Source organism: Physella acuta, unplaced genomic scaffold (assembly GCF_028476545.2).
Source record: "Physella acuta isolate Inbredline_101_S28 unplaced genomic scaffold, ASM2847654v3 ptg001869l, whole genome shotgun sequence".
Classification (NCBI taxonomy): domain Eukaryota; kingdom Metazoa; phylum Mollusca; class Gastropoda; family Physidae; genus Physella; species Physella acuta.
The window spans coordinates 248,577-270,156 of NW_026733375.1; the positions used below are offsets into that span (position 1 = coordinate 248,577).

At 41.3% G+C, this 21,580-nt stretch overlaps 1 protein-coding gene across 1 annotated transcript in view; it reads left to right on the top strand.

Annotated features, from left to right (window-relative positions):
• The window catches only part of LOC131930943 (glypican-1), a gene marked incomplete at its 3' end in the record, with an annotated part of 79,504 nt that extends 64,632 nt beyond the window's left edge, over positions 1–14,872 (top strand). The window contains exons 3-4 of the mRNA XM_059287608.1: positions 4,388–5,091; positions 14,610–14,872. Of these exons, the coding sequence (XP_059143591.1) occupies positions 4,388–5,091; positions 14,610–14,872 (967 nt within the window). The remainder of the gene's footprint in view (positions 1–4,387; positions 5,092–14,609) is intronic.
• Between the last annotated feature and the right edge of the window lie 6,708 nt (positions 14,873–21,580).

A 21,580-nucleotide genomic window follows, 5' to 3' on the forward strand; every position in this document is an offset into this window, starting at 1 on the left:
GCATTTTAGTAGAGTTAACATAACATTTAAATATCTGCTACTTGTTCTTTAATTTAATACAGTAGATTTGCTACTGTAATTGTATCACTATTGGTGTGTACAGCTCAATCTAATACTTTCCACGTTTCCTGTATTCTGCCCGAATATAAACAAAAATTCCAAAGTTTAGTTTTAATGTAACCCTTTAACCCGCTGTATTTTAAAGCGTTGGTTACTTGCGTGTTGTATAGGGTAATGTTCTTCATTAAAAAAAAAAATTCCTTAAAGACATTTTTAAAACACCTGTCTTGCCATTTTGTCTTGAGTAGGAATGGAGGAGTCCTAACGTGGCGAACTTTAACCCCAACTACATCCTTGTTACAATTTAAATTTTCACAGAAGTAAAAAAAAAATTATCAAGATTAACTGTGTCAAAGAGATGAACCGTGATCGAGAAGTAAAAGCACTTGACCCCCTCCCCTTCTGCCCATCGTCTCCGTGTTTTCCACCCTCTTGACCCGAATATCCCTATCCTGACTCGATGATCCTTAAGATTCGACTTAGACTCGTGATGTTTAATCTTGTTTAACTCATTCTTCTAAAAAAATGTGTTTGAAAAAAAAAAGCTAAAACAATCGCTCATCGACGTTTGTAAACTATTGACATGTATTTAAGTCCGTTGTAATTCGACTTAGGACTTGTGTAGATAACCGTTGAAAACTATAGACTCAACATCCAAGCTAAATTAAAATGCCTGTACTGTATAACCACTGCTGCTAACAAAAAAAAAGTGTACACCCCATCCCCCCTCCCTCCTGTTAAATCATCTTGGCTTCAACTCAAACCATCTGACGAAGGTCAACCTCAAGGCCGGGCATTTCGCCATACGAAGAAGCTGCTAAATTGATCTTGGCGATAACACCCCCCCCCCCCCTCTCCGTTTTTTTAAACCGCCTCCAAATTTGTCGGTGTGTTTGTATTTGAGTGAATTCCAGTCACCTGAACTCACGCTTGACGTCACACGTACACTCGACCAGGGTCTCGGTCTCTGCCTTATCTCTTCAACTAGCGGCTAGCTGTGTTGATCTAGCGGACTCGTCAGGTCTAATTCAAGTCTTGGGAGCGATGTTTCTATTCAGTCAACACCACAGGGCACACGGCGTTGTGTCATGCTTTAGAAAAATTTATTATCGGAATTCTAATTTATTTTTACGTCATGTAAATATTTTGACAAGATGTATTAATTTATGCTAATCTATTCAGTTAGCAAAGGGATTTTTGTTGTCATCCTATCCATAAACATTTTTTTAGACGAAGATAACATCTCTTACCGTTAGCTTTTACAAATTGAGACAATCTAACATGTCATTCATAATTTTACAAGGGGCGGCCTCAAGGCAAGCCGGAATGGCCTACCTTACTTAACCAACGCTCACACAGGCCAGTCTTACACACACACACACACACACCAACCCCCTCCCCACAGACTACACACATTCATGTATATATTTATAACAGGTATCAGCGTGGCACCGTATTATCTATAGACTGGTTTTCGAACCACATCCAACTGGCTTACGGCCATACACTCCACCCCTGGATCACAACAATCCCTAAACACTATCGCTACCTAACTCTGCAAATCTGCTTTGCCTTAGCCAAAAACCAAACACGCTTAAATTCCTGTTTTAACATAGTTCAAACTAAATGAAGCAGAGGATAACCATCCAACGAGTTTTGTCAGCATAATCAATATTTATCGCATTGTTAAAAAAAAATAATTAATTAAAAGATGTCGTTAAGATTGTTCAGTTCTGCTGCGCATCTCCAACGTGCGACTTAAAACGGATATTCCCGCTGAGCGATGCGCAGCACTAGTGTTGTCATCGACGTGAAATATCTTCGATACACCTGCAGGCATAGTTTTACTTTCTGTCGTGCTCTCTTGGGAGTTACGGTTTTGTTTTTTTCTTTTTTTTAGTGGGGAAAGTTATCCCCCTTTTTAAAAACAAAATACTTCTTCTACCCCCTTAAGATATGCCAGGAAATTAATGGCATTAGGTTTTATTTTAGTACACTCGCCCCAATAATCTTTCAAAAAAAAAAAATAATTCTGAAATTGATTTCTTTGGGTGCGGATGTTTGCATGTCATGTTGGCTGTGTGTCTGCATGTCTGTCTGTTGTGCGTCTGCTTGTTTGTCAGCTTTTCTGTCCGGCTGTCTGTAACAAAGACAACGACGTCAGATTAGCAGCAATGACCCACGAAACACCTTAAGTTAAGATTAAAAAAATGCCCATCAAAATTTTTTTGGAATCAAACCATAAGTACCAAGTGACCTATACACCCCCCCCCCTCACCTCCCCGCCCTTACTCACTGTATATAGACCGACTACCAATCGGATTAACTGGCACCGGTTTTTTTTATACGTCCAGACGTTAAATCGCCGTTCGGATCTGATTGACAGGGGGCTGGGGTAGAAATGGGTCGGGGGGGGGGGGGGGGGGGGGTGAATCAAGTCTTGTCTCCGAAGGACACTAAAAGTCATCGCGCCGTCTGTTTCCAAGACGTCCGCCTTCATTGTCCGTCAAATGGCCGGAGTTTTCTGACGTCACAAGATTTAAAGAATTTTTTTTTGTTTAAAATTGTTGAAAGCGAGGCTAATTTCCCCCGGTACTTGACCTTAATAACGGTCCTAATTTAACGGTCAGACGTCGCCTTTGTTCTTTAAAACTAGGGATTTTTTTTCCCTAAAAAATAACACATGAAAAGAAAAGTACACCCACATTGCGATGTGTTTTTTCTATTAACAAAGTTCACGATTATGAAACTTGGCAACAGTTTTAAAAAAAAAATGAAACGGAAATTGTAAAAATGGAACAATTAAAAACACAAATCTTTAAGAATGTGGGGCGATGGTTGAAAGTGGTGGGGGGGGGGGGGGGGACGATCGTGGTAAAGTGGAGGGTTTTTTTTAAACGATTTTTTAAAGAAACAAAAATCTCTTTTCTAAACAGATCTATTTTTACGCCTTACTTCCGCCCAGTTCCCTCCATTTTTTTTTCACCACTTGGCAAACTTATCCTCAAGTTAAAACTTTGCCCCCCCCCCCCCCCAAGTGATACTTGGTTAACTAAAATGTATTCACTTCAAAAAGGTGACCGCTATCTTTGGAAGGGATCAAGCCCCCTTTTTTTTTAGTTCAACTCAACAGGAGACTTGCCCGAAATGTATCGATGGATTTTTAATCTTATGTTGATCCTATCTCTTATTTATCTCTCTCAAGTGTGTCTGTATGGGTATCTTTAACACGTCATTTAATATATTTATATATAGGCCTATATATACAAATCCTCATTTACAAACCCTCACTCTGAACTTTTGTCCAATACACTTTGTGTATTTATGAATGTATATTGCCATATACAAATACGTGTTGTATGCGCCAATACTCTACAACACGCTTTTTTTCACCAGCACAGCGCTGCATCAGTGTTGAACCAGGCGTTACTCACGCAATTAAGGGCCTGTGGTGTGCAAATGTTTTAATCGAGTTTATGCATTAGCAAAGAGAAAAGGGGTGGGACGGGGGTATTTTCTTTATTCTTGGACTTAATTGCCCTTTGTTACACACGTTCAAAGTCCGCCGTCGCTCAGGGTAAAAATGCACATGGGATAAATAAAAAGAACGCATTGTGTCAAAACGACACCCACGCGTCTAATCGCCACCCCCCGACCCCTGCTATAATATTCCCGGTACAACCGTTAAACATGACCAGCGTCATGGAAGATCTCTGGTTGGCCGAATGGATGCACGTGACGTGTGTTTAAAAAAATAACTGTTGGAAATGGCTGATGGGTGGATATTCTGATCTAGCCTGGAGGTCATGACCTGCCACGTTACGATCCTCGTGGAGGGTGGGGGGACGAGATGTGGGGCGAGGGCTAAAAAAATAATTGCTGGTTCGTGAGGGAAAAAAAGGAATCAATTAAGATAACTTCATTAATATTTAGGAAACCTTGGTTGAAGAAGATCAAGGGAGGAAAAAATTAATTATGTTTGCTGTAAATTTGATGACGAAAGTGAATGTTGTATTGAAATGTTTCCTGTGAGTTTTTAAAATTTGGAATAGAATGGAAACAATGTTTTATATTTCTGTTCGCTTATGTATGAAATGTTTACATGAAGTGATTTTGTTAATCATGATTGGAATAATTCCCGGATACAATCTTGTTTAATTGAGTTTGCATATAGTATGAGAACAAAATATCATTTAATTACTCCTCACATTTAACATAAGGAAACGAATTATTTGAAAATTTCTCGTAAAAATCATAGCTTTGAATTTAGCAAATTAACAACAAATGCCATTTTATGTTTAAAAGTTCATTTTTTTTGTTTTTCCAGAACATTTGCGCCAAACGTTACAAGACGCTCAAACACGGACCTCTGACAAACTGACCACGTGGTATAAAATACCCCGAGAAGCCCACAAAAAAGTCCTCGACTCGTTTTTCCACGGTCTGCGCCGGTACCTGTTGCACGAGAGCGAGACCCGGATGTCGGATACCATGAAGGAATTTTTCAAGAACCTGTTTCCTCTCGTGTTCGAGTACGTCATCGGCGACCCCTCCAAGACGGCTCACCTTGGCGAAGAGTTCTATGGCTGTCTGGCCAGGAACTACGATTCGATCAAACCTTTTGGCAACATTCCACTGTACCTGGAGAAACAGGTCACCTACGCCTTCCAGCGGGCCCGCATCTTCACCGAGTCGCTCAACGTCATGGTGCACACGGTCAACGTCACCGACCACGTGGACGTCGACTCGGAGTGCCGGCGCGCCGTCACCCGTCTCGAGTTCTGCTCGCTGTGCAGCGGGGAGGCGGAGGTGAAGCCGTGCCGAGGGCTGTGTCTCAACGTGATGAGGGGCTGCCTGGCCAAGGTGACCGAGCTGTCGTCTGCCTGGATAGACGTGGTGTCCGGGTTCCAGAACCTGCACCTGGTCATGGTCAAGCAGCACAACGCCGAGGAGTTCGTCTCCTATATGGACGGCAACGTCACGGACGCTCTGCTCCACTCGATGGACGACAGCCTGCGGATCTATAACGAGGTAACCTTGACCTTGATTGTATCACCACACGCCTTCGACCGTCACAGTACCAACGTGTTACCCAATCACAGTTAACACGTCAGCACATGCGTCCGACCTTCACCTTTGAAGTACAAACATACTCCCCAATTAGGAATATCAACACACACATTACCCCCAACAACCAACACACATTACCCCCAACCACCAACACACATTACCCCCAACAACCAACACACACATTACCCCCAACCACCCCCACACACATTACCCCCAACCACCCCCACACACACACATTACCCCCAACCACCCCCACACACATTACCCCCAACCACCCCCACACACACACATTACCCCCAACCACCCCCACACACATTACCCCCAACCACCCACACACACATTACCCCCAACCACCCCCACACACATTACCCCCAACAACCAACACACACATTACCTCCAACCACCCCCACACACATTACCTCCAACCACCCACACACACATTACCCCCAACCACCCCCACACACATTACCCCCAACCACCCACACACATATTACCCCCAACCACCCACACACATTACCTCCAACCACCCACCACCACTCTATCCAAACTTACCCTGACCTTCACGTTCACACTATCAACATACTCCTCAACTGTCACACTATCAACATACTCCTCAACTGTCACACTATCAACATACTCCTCAACTGTTACACTCCCAACATACTCCTCAACTGTCACACTATCAACATACTCCTCAACTGTCACACTATCAACATACTCCTCAACTATCACACTATCAACATACTCCTCAACTGTCACACTATCAACATACTCCTCAACTGTCACACTATCAACATACTTCTCAACTGTCACACTATCAACATACTCCTCAACTATCACACTATCAACATACTCCTCAACTATCACACTATCAACATACCCCCCTCCCCCACCTTCCACCCACCCCCGTTCACTTCACGAAACCTTTTCACTCAACCTCGTCAAATAATTATTCAACTTTAATTCACATTCACTCCGCAAACTCATACCTCAACTCTAATTCAATTCACTCAACTTTTTAAATCAACTTTTTCTTTCTCCAAGACCATAGACTAATCCCTTAATTAGTAATTCACATCACTCAAGTCAATCAGCTTTATTATCCGCCTTTTCTTCCCCCCCCCCTCTCCTCATGTACCGACTCTGTAATGTAAAGATGCTACGTGGCAAGTGCCCGGCTTAATGAAGTAGCTACGTCACCAGTAAAGTATGTGTCCTTGGGTTTTTTTGTTAAAGTACGAACTTGAAGAATGTACTTGGTAAACAAAAAAATTACAGATGTTTTTTTTTCTTCTTTGAGTGGGGAGTTAAGTGATGGTGATAGAACAAGTAGTGAGTATAAGTTTTTAATTATAACGGTGGCGTAGCTAGGATTTGGGTAGGAGCCGGACGCTCCCCGTGTCAATTACCACCCCCTCCCTACCACTTCTTCCTGACATTAACCCAGGTGAATACACCCCCTGTCTGAAAATTATAGTAGAACATTGACCCCCCCCCCTCCGTCCGTCCCCCCACCACCCTGTCCATTACTAATTGACACGGACTAAACCTTTTACGAAGGGGTTTAGGGATATTGGTTTAGGTAAGTAAATGTTCCAGATGGAATGCGACTATTTGCTTATTTATACTGTCATCCTAATTCTGGTATTTTATAGATTGCTTGGATTCTCGCGTAAACAACTGGGGGGGGGGGAATGTCCTATATAAATATAGGTACAAATATAGGCATACAAATATATGCATACATACATATATAGGCATGATTAAAGCCATGAGTACAGGAAAACAAGACAGTTGAAGCCAATTATATAACGCCGTAACCAAGGTAACGGTGACCAGCCAACCGAAACGGGATGGAAGAGACATTGAATGCAATATTAATGAGCGATCGACATTACGCGATCGTATATCTGAAACCGGAGACCTCCGCGCACCACCCAGCACACGACAGCCAACCATAAAAACGGGTTGGTGATTTTTGTAATTTTGGTGGGTTGATGGCCCTGCGTTCAAGGGGGACTGTGTCAACTGTGGGCGAGCGTAACGCGAGGGGTGAATCTTGTGCTGTGTTTGTTGTTTTATTGAGGGTTAAAATTTGGTGAAATTGGAAGTCACATAGATTTTTTAAAAAAATTTCACTTTTTTCTCGATGTTACAATTAGGAAAAAGTAAGTTCACGACAAAAATGACTCTATGTAATTCATTACGTGCTTATTTTTTAAAAAAAGATCCTATAGTTCGTAGGGCAGTTGAAGTAGAGTTTAACTCGCGATAGTGTCTACAGCATACGAACACTGACCTGAATGTCTCCGGTTCTGTTTCCGTGTTAAAGTCAGTCCGCCGTCGTTGAGTCCACCACATAATTCGCTTCAACGTAGAGATCGAAAAAGCATAAAATATTCCATAAGATTGAGATAAGCTGTCAGATTTCTATATCTATTTATATGACAACTTGGTGTGTTTGCTGATGTCTGCCATTTCGTCTCAAAGTTCGTCTGCGCGCCGGACAGCATATTTATCGTCTGTATGTATTTCCATTCAGCTTCCTGACCTGCGCAAACACAATCATATTAGCCCTCGGCCACCCCGTCGTGGGGCGTGATGAAAAGATAACGTGTTGGGGCAAATGTGCAATAAAGTTGGGTGGATAGCATGCCCTTTTCTATAATGTTGGGTGGGTAGTCTGCCCTTTCCTATAATGTTGGTTGGGTAGCGTGCCCTTTCTGCGATTTGGTGGTTGATTTGACAAAAGACCAGGTGATATTCAGGGGCTCGTATTGGCGTCATCATTTGAATGGGACAAAAGCCCTTGTCGGCCACGTGCATTGTGTAGGTGATCGGTATCATAAGCCCATTTTTAAGATGTTCATTGTGTAGGTTAGGGGTTTCACTAACCGTCCTTTTAGACCCCTTTATTGTACACGTCGCACTAGCCCTTTTTAAACCACGCCATTGTCTTCGTTGGCTGTTACATTGCTATTACATTCTCCCACGGCACTGACATTTTACTAGGTCAGCTGTTCCATGCTATTACATCCACCCGCTTTATGAAATCTTACTAGATCCACTGCCGGCTCCACGATGACTTGTAAATACACCATCATTAGGTATGAAAGAAAAATGTGACTTTCTGCTACTGTTTTATATCGGCCATAAAGTAATCTAAGCGTTAGACTCAAGTCCTTGATGAATGAAAGCTACAAGCTTAGAATGTAACGTTACATTTTTAGCTCCTGTTATTTGAAACAAAACAAAAATATTACACTGAAAAAAAAAAACTGCTGGTGTAATTTTTCTTTTTTAAAATAATTACCGTTGTGACGTCAGTGTCTGCAGCATTAGTGGGGGGAAAATATTATATTTGTTTCTTTTAAAACAGATGTAGCTGTTGAGCAATTACTGTTTTTTTTTAAGTTAATTAAAAGTCAAGTGTCATAAAATCGTGGAAGCTGTTTCCATTTTTGGCTTTTTTTTTGTTTAACGCTGGTGTGTGTGTGTGTGTGTGGGGGGGGGTGGGTGTGTGTGTGTGGGGGTGTGTGTGTGGGTGTGTGTGTGTGTGTGGAGGGGTGGGTGTGTGTGTGGAAAGGTGGGGTGTAATTTCAAATCGTTAGCTGGAGTTTGTTAAGCTAATGCAGGGTTGGGGCTTTATCTGGTGGGGATCAGGAGGAGACACGGCGATGCTGGGAATTTAGCAACACGATAGGAGGGTGGCCCTCGGTGTTCGTGTATACACCTGACCACAGGCTCGATGAAAGAAGAATGAATAGAACAACAACGTGTAAACAATGAGTCACCTTATAAGTAGATCATTGTGTCTTCTTGCTCGTGTGTTGGATTTATCTGCGATAGTTTATTGAAGGAAACTGGGAGGGGAGTTCAGGTGTGAGGGCGTGTGTGTGTGTGAGAGTGTGCGGGGAGAGTGAGACATTTCTCCCAAAACACCCACGCATAATGTAAGAATTACCGTATCAATTAAACACGAGGATTTAACGAGGTTTTGGATTAGGCTTCGAGTTAACGACTAGCAAGGGAATTAACCTGTCGTGTTAAAAAAGAATTGTGTTTAGATGCGTTTAGAAATAGTGCAAACGTTGTTTATCTTGTATAATCCCTATCTGAAGCAACCGCTCGCAGCTACGCGGGAATAAAGTTTAAAAAAAATTATTTAAAGAAAACAAATTTCAGCGGCAAATGGAACAATTTGAAAGCAGGAGTTTGAATTTGATTTAGCGGTTTCTGAAATTAGAAAAATAAGTTTGAAGCCTATTACTCCCTCAGACACATGTGTGCTTAATGCTTTCTACAATAGGCTAATACTAAAAAAAAAGGGTAATACTCGGATATTTTGGGTCTGAAACAAAGCTTAAATCTGATTCTCGTCTCCTTACAGCCCCAGGGAAGACGTACCCCAGGGTAAGCGCACCCTAGGGTATCCGTACCACAGGATAGGCATACCGTTGGATAGCCGTACCCCAGGGTAGCCGTACCCCAGGATAGGCGTACCGTTGGATAGACGTACCCCCAGGGTACACGTACCTTTAGGGCCAAGACACGGATCGCCATCCTCACTGATTAAATTTGTGTGTGCTGATTTCGTATTCTGAACGGCTGAACGGCTCATCTTTTTTTCATTCTCTAATGGTTCAAATGATGATTGGTAAAGGTCGAACAGATCGAAGACCACTTGACTATCTGACTTGAAATCGGTTTACGTTTTGATCTGGCGTTTAACGGTTCGCTGACCTGAAAGCCTGTCGCTTGCTGATGCCTGCTTTATGACGGTGATAAATGTGCTGTTACTGATAGGCGCTATTGATCCTGATGGGTTGGGTTGTTGTTTTTTTTTGCTGCCGATGGTAGAACGAGGGCTGGAATTACGCGTGTGCTTGTTGGTGCTTATACAAGTGATGCGTTCTGACATTCTGACATAAGCAAGTGATACGCTCTGATATTGACAAGTGATACGTTGTGACATTCCGACATTAGCACGTGATACGTTGTGACATTCCGACATAAGCAAGTGATACGTTCTGATATTGACAAGAAATTCGCTCTGACAGTTGTTATTCAAATGTAAATCGTCTGCCTTTAAAATAACAAAAATAAATGCATGGGCGTTCATCTAAAACACATTTTATTTTACAATAAGTGCTTAAAACATTTTTTACTTTCCTTAATTATTTCAATAAAACCGTGAATTTTTTTTAAAAATCCCCCACAATTCTCTGTTTAAATAATACATTGGGCTGCGTAAGAAAATGTGTACACAGCCCGCCATCTTGATTCGCCTCTATTCCGGAAGTAGCTCTAAAAATAAACTAAATAAAAGGGTTAAGTTTTAATCCAGGGGACCTGTATCGAATTATCTCCCCCATCCCCGGCCCTCGCGCGCCTTTGTCTTCCCCAGTGACATGGAAATCAGATTGCGTGTAGGGTTAGGACACCCCCCCACCCCGCCCCCACGTAATGCCCCTTTAAAAAAATAAGCGAAAGACAGATAAACTATTTTTTATTGCTTTCCGTTTAATCCTAGTTTTGTTTGATTTATCTCTGGGAAATCTGAAATTCCGATGTGTGACTTGAATGGAATGCATTTTCTCCTTCGCGTCTTGCGTATTTACATAAAAGCATTAACTCATTAAGCGTATGTATCAGGGAAGTAAGGGGGGGGGGGTGGATGGATGTAGACAAACGCAACCTTTTTTCCACAATTGTTTACAGATTTATCCGAATTTTAAAGTTTATACATTTCTTTTCAAAGTTAATTTAATTTCGTAAATGAATTTTTTTTTCAAAATCCGGAGTTTTTTTTTTTCCTTGAGGTTACGTCCCTTTAAATCATTTGTTTCAAGCCGACGTGCATCTTTTATTCCAAGTTTCGTTTCTTCCGGCTGATCAATAGCCGTGACCCACAAATTTAAATACGTAATTTGGAAGTATCACGTGATCGAGAGGCACGAAGCTGAAAGCAGACGTTCTTGAACCTCAAGGAAGGGAACATGTGAGCTTACTCAGCTTAAATGAGTACCTGGTATCGGATGGCAGAATTTATTTTCCTGTAAGGTTGATGAGTATCTTTAGATATCTCCTGCCCCAAATGAGTTCTAATTAATCTTTCACTGAAACGGAGTTTTGATGTATGCAGAAAAGTTTCTTATCCAATAGCCGTCACACTTATTCGTATAATGAAATTACCGAGTACGATAGTTGATCTTCTTAAATAGGTTTATAGTTAGGGTTGGTCTTAAGATTATGATTAAAATTTAAATTATGTGATACCAGCGATTACGAATTTTCATCACACTTTCAAACTATTTCCGTTGCATTTATCCCATCACAGTTTTTAAACCACTTTCGTTTTCTAGCGTGTGACGTCATACTTGTGTTGAAAAAAAAATGGAGGCTCTCCTTCTTTTCTGTCGGTTGCATCTGCGCCTATCCGGTGCGCAATTTCAAAGATAACTCGCGAGTTACGGCCGTGGTCGCATGGAAGGCGAGGACGTATATCTCCCGAGCGTATCTGCTGCCCCTTTGACGGTGACGTAACTCAGTAGGGCGTGTGCCCCGGGTCTTGTGATGTGGGGACGAGCTCCAGCAGAGATGTGAATTTAGCGCTATTAAAACGCCGTTTTGTCGAGGGTAAAATTTTATCTCGAGTTGCATGTAAACAAAAACACAGGCTGGTGATAAATGTGTGTATAATAAGACGCGATGTGGTCGGTTTGAATCTAACGGTTTTTGGTGACAGCTCACCACGTGACGTCACCATGTGAGTGGCGCTTCTCACGATTTACGTGTCTGTCTTTTTAAAAAAATTATCTGCCCTTTTTGCCCATATTTGCCCACTAGCCCTTATCTACACAAAAACTGCCTATTACCCCCAATTACAGTTACATATCTCCCTTAAACCGCATCTTACTCGACACAAAATTAAGTTTATTTAAACCTCTTAGATCTATTAAAATTAAAAACTTTTTTAAGTAAACAGAGGGCAAAAAAACCCTGACTCGTTTTTTTTTAATTATTTATTTATTTATTTATTTTTGTATATTGTAAAAAATTCCAAAAAAAATAATTAAATTAATTTGGATTTTTAGTAGTTTGTTAGGTACAAGTTTATATACTTCCATCAAAGTTTTCGCCTATCCTAATTTATAAAAGCCCAATGTGCGCACATCTCTCTCTCTCTCTCTCTCTTTCTCTGTCCGCAAAAAATTTTCGCCGGACATCACGTCAGAATCGGCAGCGATATATCGAGAATTTTTTACGGACTTTTGTTGAAAATAATATGTTAGATGTTTTAAATGTATAACCACAATTTTATTTAAAGAAGAAAAATAAAAATTTAAGGCGTATTCGAATGTAGAGAAACAGTATTATTTATGCAACCGGAAAAGCATTAATATATGTGAAAAAGAACGCATAAAACTGTGACGTCACTATTGCTTATACATTAACTATTGACGTCATCTGCCTAAATAGCGAAGATGTTAGTGTACATTAAACCACGCAGGTGGTGCGGGTTCGAGACACACCAAGTCAACTTGGTTAATGTATTTATTTTTATTATGCTCGGGCTAAACTTAAAAAAAAATTCTTTTAGGAATCTAGATCTAGATCTAGATTGTCGGGTGTCCGATAGGGCACTTCCCGGCGCCGCAGGCGCTTCAATTTTGGCAGGATCTTGCCTTGGGGCGACAGAACACGGGGGCCGGTTGGCCGAAAAGTCTACGATGAGGGGGTCAAAACTGACCTCGACTGACCGGTACCTTATATGAGCTATAAATCGAAAAAAAATGTCCACGGATTAAACCTCTTCATAACTCTTGAGGTCGTAGACCGACCCTCGGGCGAATTAATTAAGCATGCAAATTCTCAATGTTTTCGAAAGCCTAAGCGAAGCTGGGCAGCATGCCTAGTAAAATTATAAATGTACACCAGCTCCTTGTCCCGTCTGTAGCCGTGCTAGCAATACAAAACAACACGGTGACGTTCTACGTGTCACGTAACCGCTGTAGCCTTCTGCGTTCAGGACGGTGTCCAGATAATGGCACATGCATGCGTTATCATCTCACGCTTTGAACAAATAACGTTCAGCTACTGCTACAAAGCATGCTGGGTAATAATAATAAAAAAAGGTTTTTAAAAAGTCTCACGTACAGAAAAAAACTAAAGCAAGCACTAGGAAAGCTGAACAGTGATAAGACTTATTAAGACGATTCGCTGTGACCGAGGAGGCTGGCGAGGGCCGTTTATCGCCCGACATCAAAAGAAAGCGCTAGCATTGCTTCCCCAACCATTCTAAAAAACGTTTTCGGCAGCTGCAGTAACCCCCCCCCCCCCCCCCCCTCCAATCCTGCCGATCTCTTTATTTCTAAACGTCGGTCTATATATTTAAAAAAAACTCAGTTAAAAACAATTTCTTTGGAGGAAAAAAAACCAACACTACTGTTGCTAAGCAACGAACTGATTGGCATGAGAAAAGCATGAAATTCATAGATCATAAACTCATAAAATAATAAATATCTCTCTTCCACCCCTCTCTTCCACCCCTCCAAAAAAATAATCTGCGATATTAGCAGAGTTTTCTTAGCGCTAAAAAGTTGCATCGCCGCGATAAGCGATAGAACACGTGTTGGTGGGGGTCGTGTAGGTGGGGGTCGTGTAGGTGGGGGTCGTGTTGCCGTAATGATTTTGTCATGTCGTCCTCCCAACACGGGTACTCACAGCGTTCTTCACGTCTGTGTCGTCAATACCCAGACATCTAAAAAAAAAAAGGTTTACGGTTATGTGGTCATAATGTGCGCTTTTATGTTTACTTATGTACATTTCCACTCTGATGTTGTTTTTTTCCTTACCCCCCCCCCTATTCCAACCATACCCCACCCCCACCCATATCCTAACAACACCAGGCTGTCTCCACCATGCATGTAATACTACCACACGTATAAATTAACTTTCTTATCACTTTTTGATTGAATGCATCGTTTGCTAAACAGCATGATACAAGTAACAAAGAATAACCACAGTTGATGAACATTAACCATAACCATAACCAGTGTAGTGTAGTTAAAACAAATACAGTTGTGTCGATATGCACGCAAATGTTTTTAATAATGTTTATATAATGTAAACGAATCAATACTATACTCTTAAATTGTACCTCTCAACACTACTGTACTTGGCCCATCACCCTCTGTACCATTGGTGTACTGTACTTAACACACACTGTACCATTGTTATACTGCAATTATCCTCCACTTTACCGTGCCAATGTCAAGATTTTTACTCTACATTACGCCTCGCACTTACATTTTTACTGTATAGTTCCTACACTATATGTCGCAGAATGTAGCCAATACTCACTGTACTAAACTATTTTACCTATTTGTCAGCACTACTTAATACTGTACCCATCATTGAATGTACCCACTACTGTACTGTGCTGTACCTATACCGTACCTTCTGTTCATCATCAGACACTGAGACTGTGCAACAAGTCCTCCAACGACACCAACAAAGAAAAAGTCTTCAAGAAGTTCACTAACCCCGCCCACCACACCCCCCACACCCCCTCCGCCCACCTCCAGGCCACCCGTAACGACATCAGCACCCTGGTCCAGCAACTAGAGGACTCCAAGTTCTTCCTGCAGCAACTCGCCGATGGTCTGTGTCGCCGGCCCTCGCTCTACGACCAGGAGATGCAGAGTGACACGTGTTGGAATGGAACAGCTGTTGGAAAGTAAGTCAAACACATTTTCTACTGCTAGTTACCTCCCTCTTTTAACTATAGGGCTGGTAAGTAGGTCAATAAACAGTTCTATGGCTCATGCAGGTTTATTGAGCCGTAGAGCTGGTTGGTGACCTACTTACCAGCCCTATAGGCAAGTATCTAGACTCTAGCTAAAAAGATTTCTTCTGTTAGCCAAGTGGCCTCCCCTCTAAGCTATAAGAAGTTAGAATATAGATGAAAATTGCTAGTGGTCTCCCACTTGTAACAATTCTGTTTTAACAACTTATGTGATGAATCTTTTCACAACCCTAACTTCCTCGTTCTGTAATGTAAAGTAAAGAATCCTCTTTAAACCCAGCGACCCATTGGGCAGATGAAGTTGTTATGTTTCTTGACCTCAAAGTGTGGTCATCACGTTCTGTGCTGTGCTTGAGAGAAAAAAAATCATTTAAACACAGTGTGATTGTAATCATTAGTATCACATTTGATGTCATTATTGAAAGAGCTAAACGTGTATGTTTGTAGACCACAGCATGTAACTGTTAAATTATTGAATGGGGCAACATATGGAGCTCATAATTCAAGAACAGACTGTAGGTGGGTAGGGAGGGTGGTTTGAGTATATGTTTAAATGAAAAAAAATTAAAATTAGTTTTTCTTTATATTTGGAAATTGTTTTAAAAGAAAAATAATTATTATTAATAGAAATTAGTTGTTAAATGCCTTTTTAATAAAGTAATCCTTTATAAACATTACCCGGAGCTTGAAAAAAATAATTTTTAGTCCGAAAAATAAAAATCTTAAGAAGAATTTCAATGTAGATAGGCATGTGAGATAGTGACCGGCTAGAACTGGGAACACGTCCAGGTCGTTATCTACTCCCTTGTTAAAAAAACTGCGTAGAAAATAGAAAAGAATGTTATTGACCTAGATCTGTTCCCTAGATTTCAAAACGTTATTAAAGTACTGGAAAGGTAAATTTTAAAACATTTAAGATCAACGAACTAGAAATTTAAAAAAAAAATGAACCTAAGAAAAACAGGCGAGTTAAGTGTACATGGGGAATATGTTGCATTTTTGGTGAACACTTTAGAATCTTAGAATCAGCTGTCATACTTAATGTCATATGCTGATTACTTGGTTTAGATCATCCACTTTGCAATCACAATGAGCTGTTAATAATTATAAACTCAATATCTCTCCTCCCCCCCCCCCCCCCCCACACACACAACGCTTAAAAGAAACAGACGGGTAAAGTTAACAGTAGTTAAGACTACATTTAAATTTAAAGTCGCTCTCTGAATGAATGGTACATTTCTTTACCCATTTTGGGCCGTTCTATTTTTAACTTGACCTTTCACGGTTCAATGAACGAATAAACTCAGGTCTTTCACTAGCCATCTCTTTTTTTTTACATCGTTTAGTCTGTGGGTGGGTTCCTTTGTGGTACAATCTAGTAACTCATGTTGCTGCGTTTTCTTTCCAACATTCCAGGCCAATTCATTCCCGATGACAGCGCAAGAATATCTAAATTTTTGTCTAATTAGTGACATCCCTACCACATGTCAGTGACCTAAACTTTTACTGTTATATCAAAAGAAAGTTTCTTTTTTTAGTACATTTAAAAGTTTGTTGTTTTAAAGGTGTTTATACTTGTTTTATTTTTATACACTTTCTATACATACACACACATACACACACACATATATATATATATATATATATATATATATATATATATATATATATATATATATATATATATATATATATATATATATATATACAGTATCCCGACACTGACTCTACCACTCTGGAGAGTATAGCCTACCATCTATTTTTTCTTTAAATCATGTTATTTCAACAAAAAGCAATTTGATATACGATTGTTATCGATTTTTGCGGTAGTTGTTCGTGACGTCATCGACACACGTGTACTCCATTCATTGAACGGGTATCATGTGACCAGGGCCAATGTTCAAGTAGTGTATGAGCAGAAGGGCAATAATCGTGACTCGCCGGACTCTATAAATGGTAATGTGGCGATGACATTGCATTGTTGGTGATCATCAGCATACAGTGAGAGAGACGAGCTTTGACGGGGGCCACTCGTAGGGGGGGGGGGGGGGGGGTGATAGCGTTATTGGAAATAACGTATTATTTTTAAGTTAAGGTTTAGGGTTGAGGGGAGGGGGGATGATCAAGCTGCAGAGACCCTTCATTTTACCTGCCCTGATATATTTCTAGTGTTGTAACGATATACACTGGACTCGTGATATACTAGTCAACTGACCTCCGGATCATTTTTAGACATGGGCCCCCATTTTTATTACTAAAAAGGGGGCCCGGATTACAAATTAGACATAGGTCCCGATTATTTTTTTTTTTTTTTTTTTTAAAAGGTACTACTCAAACATAAGCTGCTACCATCTGTTGCCGCTATCTCTTTGACTTCGACTTATAACAGCATAAAAAATTAGCAGATAAGTTTTAAAGGGTTCAATGGTAAAAAAAATAATGAGGTTGTTTGTGTGTGTGTGTGGGGGGGGGTGGCAATAATGATGGCAGTGGGAAGGGCTGAAGAAGAAACAAAAACGTAAGTTCTCGAATCTTCGATAAAAAAAAAACAAACAAAAAAAACTGCCGAGGTTGGATATACAGCGAGGGCGAAATCCCCGCGAGTTACTCAACCTCCCTTCCCCCCCCCCCCCCCCCCCCCCGCGCCCGTGTGAGTAGGTTGATTTATTTATGTTGGGTATTCCACGAACACTTGGCTTGTACGAGCATGAGTGCATGTCTGTATGTCGCGGCGTCTACGTGTTAGACCTCTCAGCATCGCCCCACCCCCCCCTCCCCTCCCCGAGGTACGGGTAGACGGATACTTCAGCCACATGTCACCATAATTCACGGCTCTCGACACATTTTTAGCCCTCAGAATATTTCAAAACAGGCAGGAGGTGCTTGACGTGGCAGGGGTTGGGGGGGGGGGGGTTTATATTGGTGGGGAGTGGTGGATAACATTGGTGGGGAGGGGTGGTTTACATGGGTGTAGAGGTGGGGGGGGGTTTAATTTGTTAGAGGGTTACAGTTTTACCCCAACCATCACGTATACATTGGCACCATCCCACTTCATAAACCCATCCCTATAATCGTCACACTACATCTACACCATCCCACTACACCCACACCATCACACCACATCCTACCGTCCTTCAACATCCGACTGCACCAACACCATACCACCACATCCTACCATCCTTCAGCACCTCAACCGACTGTACTAACCCCATCCCACTACATCCACACCATCCCACTTCATAAACCCATGCCTATAATCGTCACACTACATCTACACCATCCCACTACACCCACACCATCACACCACATCCTACCGTCCTTCAACATCCGACTGCACCAACACCATCCCACTACATCCACACCATCCCACTACATCTACACCATCCCACTACATCTACGCCATCCCACTACATCTACACCATCCCACTACATCTACACCATCCCACTACATCCACACCATCCCACTACATCTACACCATCCCACTACATCTACGCCATCCCACTACATCTACACCATCCCACTACATCTACACCATCCCACTACATCTACACCATCCCACTACATCCACACCATCCCACTACATCTGCACCATCCCACTTCACAAACCCATCCCTACCACCATCACGCCACCCCCCCCCCCCCTCCCAGTGTGACAAAAAGTTTTTGAAACGTCCACTTCTAAAACCTTTAACCTTTGACCTAAAACAGTTGTTTTACATCTCAAGTATCAACACGAGTCATGTTGTTATTTAGCCAAGTTTTACTTTGTTGCCGCGATACACACATTGCAAACATCGCTCACATCGCTCAAAGCTAGTGGTGAACATCTACATAGATCTATTCACCATGTGATTTGTCACATTGTGTCTACGGATGTGCCCTAAAACACATCTACTATCAACCACCCTCTCAGCGTGAGTACACATGCACCAGTGATCGTCCACATATGAAATGGCGAGCAACTATAACATAACTTGGACATATAAACAAATAACAGCTGATGCATCAGAAAATATCCTCGTTCGATCCCATTTTCACAGGATATACATTTTAAAAAAATAATTTTTCGTCCATTGAAAATTTTAAGTATAATAATTCAACAGTCTGCGTTGTAGTTTCAATGTTTATAGTTTCATTTATTTTATATTATAAAAGGTAGGACAGGTGGTTTTTTTAAATACACGTATTTAAAGCATACGTGTAAAAAGGTATCTGGGGAGTCACCATGAAGGTTAAAGCACTTTTCTAACAAAACAACACATTTACAATATGGGATGGCGAGACCCCCCTACCGTTCCCACACTTTTAAAAAACTAACTTTTTTTTTTGTCAATAGACTTTCTTCAACTTTGCGTGTCGTAAAATTATACTCTCCAGCCAAAAACGTTTCACACTTCCATTGATAAACGAGACAGAGATAAGCGTAACCTGACACCCCTCCGTCAGCGGACTAGTCTACTCTTCCATCTACTGCCTCGTTCGTCATCTTTGCCGGGGCGCACACAAGGGGATATTATTCATTCCCGGCGGGCTTTCAATACCCAGTGAAAAACACGGGTTTACAATGCCAAATACAAATGGGGCGTCTGTTTACGTCTGCTTGCTGAAGAAATTTGAAATTCGCGCCAGTTTTTTAATGGCGTTACTGGTTATGGACGGTGGTACTTCGTACAAGTACTTAGTCTATTGGTAACATTTCTGAATGGTTGCTTTTCTGTCTGTGGGTCGCGTTATGTTTTAACGGTTAGTTTTGGGTTAAGTGCTATGTCAAGGGCTTAACTGTACCCTTATGTTAAGCGAGTTAGGAATTCTAACGGAGTGTCATTTACTGACTGTTTATGGGCAACACTATCATAGCATCAAATGAGTAAGACCGCTTCGGGTGTGATGTCATCTCCACATGACAAACACAACACGGTGTGCTCATTAATGAACACACTATGAATTCTAGTCTAGCCCCATTGACGAGTCGACCAAACAAATGCTGGTGTAGTCACACACCAAAAACCTGTTGCCGAGACATCTGTTGAGAGCATATATTATCCGAGTTGCTATTGTTGACTGAATTTTTCTGCTAGTCTAGACAGTGGGCGGTACCATTACAGACCAGCCATTGCCATTACCAATGTAAGCTTAGTGTTCCTAGATATTTCATGTAAGCCTAATTAAACTTATGCTAAACATTGAAATGCGTGGGCAGCTTATATAAAAATATTTTTTTTTTATAGCAACTTGTGATAAATTATGTTTAAACACTTGTGTTAATAATTCTAATGTATTAATTATGTAAACAAAATAGACGATTTAATGAGTGCTGATTTAGGAGAAAAGGTCAGGAAAGAATGACATTTTGAGATGAAATGCTAGATGCTTATGGTGTATCCACGTTTAAGCCCCCCCCCCCCCCCCCACCCACACACTTTAAGTGTGGAAGTCCAGCAGGTGTCGCCACCAACTGCCGTAGACTGGCATGAGAGGTCATGTTGCCGCTACAGAGACCCGTTGTCTGTTGGTGGCCAGGGAAAATCACCAGCTGAGCCAACACAGACCTCGACCACTTTGCTTTGAACAATGGCTGACATACATATATATTGTTTATATATAAATATAAATATAAATATAAATATAAATATATATATATATATATATGGATGGATGAAAAAGCTGAGACTGTTAAAAAAGTTCCTCTCTACGTTCCGATCTGCCCGTCTCTATCACTATTGGAATATGGCTTTGACAAATTTCATTCAATCCCCAGTGGTTTCATGACAAGACAACTCCTGTCAGACGCAGTTATGTCCCTTTTTATTCCCGTTTCAACGTGTACGATTCAATAACAGTTTCTCAACCCTTAGCGCGCCACGCACCCTCCAGTACAGCTGGCTGCTAATCTGCCACCGACAGGGCTGTTTTTACTGTCACGTGTCCTCCTGCATTGGATTCTATTTTTAGGTTATTAAATCACGTGATCTAACCGTAAATAGTCAGTGTCGGCATCATCTGAAATTGTTCGACACATGAGATTAACATTCGGTCCTTGAGACTAACATGGATCAGCTTAATTATTTTTTTGTCAAAATCTGACCATATCTCGAATAGAATTGTAGTCAAAGATTTAATTAATGTAAAAAAGATAGTCGGGACACTAATTAAAGAAATATGCCTCATTTTTATATGTACGTTTAAAGCCAGGTACACATTAGAGCTGGGTGGACTCAGGGATGTCCTGTAGATATGTCAGGTACCCATCAAAGCTGGTTGGCCTCTGTCCAGAGGAACCGAATCTAAACTCTCTGGTTAGACCTAGCTTGTCCTACCGCCCGACCATATGTCCACAAGATCGCCTCTAGATGAGAATGTTGATTTTCGCCCCTAAATAAAGTCGAGATTATTCTTTGTTAAACGTAGGAATGAAAGAAAAGAAAATGAACAGGCAGGTATGGGGGGGGGGGGGGGGGGGGGGGGGGGGGGAAGAGACAGGTGGGTTGTTTCCACTCGACCCTCGCCATGAGTAACTTTATCTCTGATCAACTCCCAGAATCTGATTTCTTAGAAAGCACGAGAAGCTTAAAGACATTTTTTAACACATATAAACGCTGCACGAATGAAACCCCTCGCCACAAGAGCTGGCTCAGACA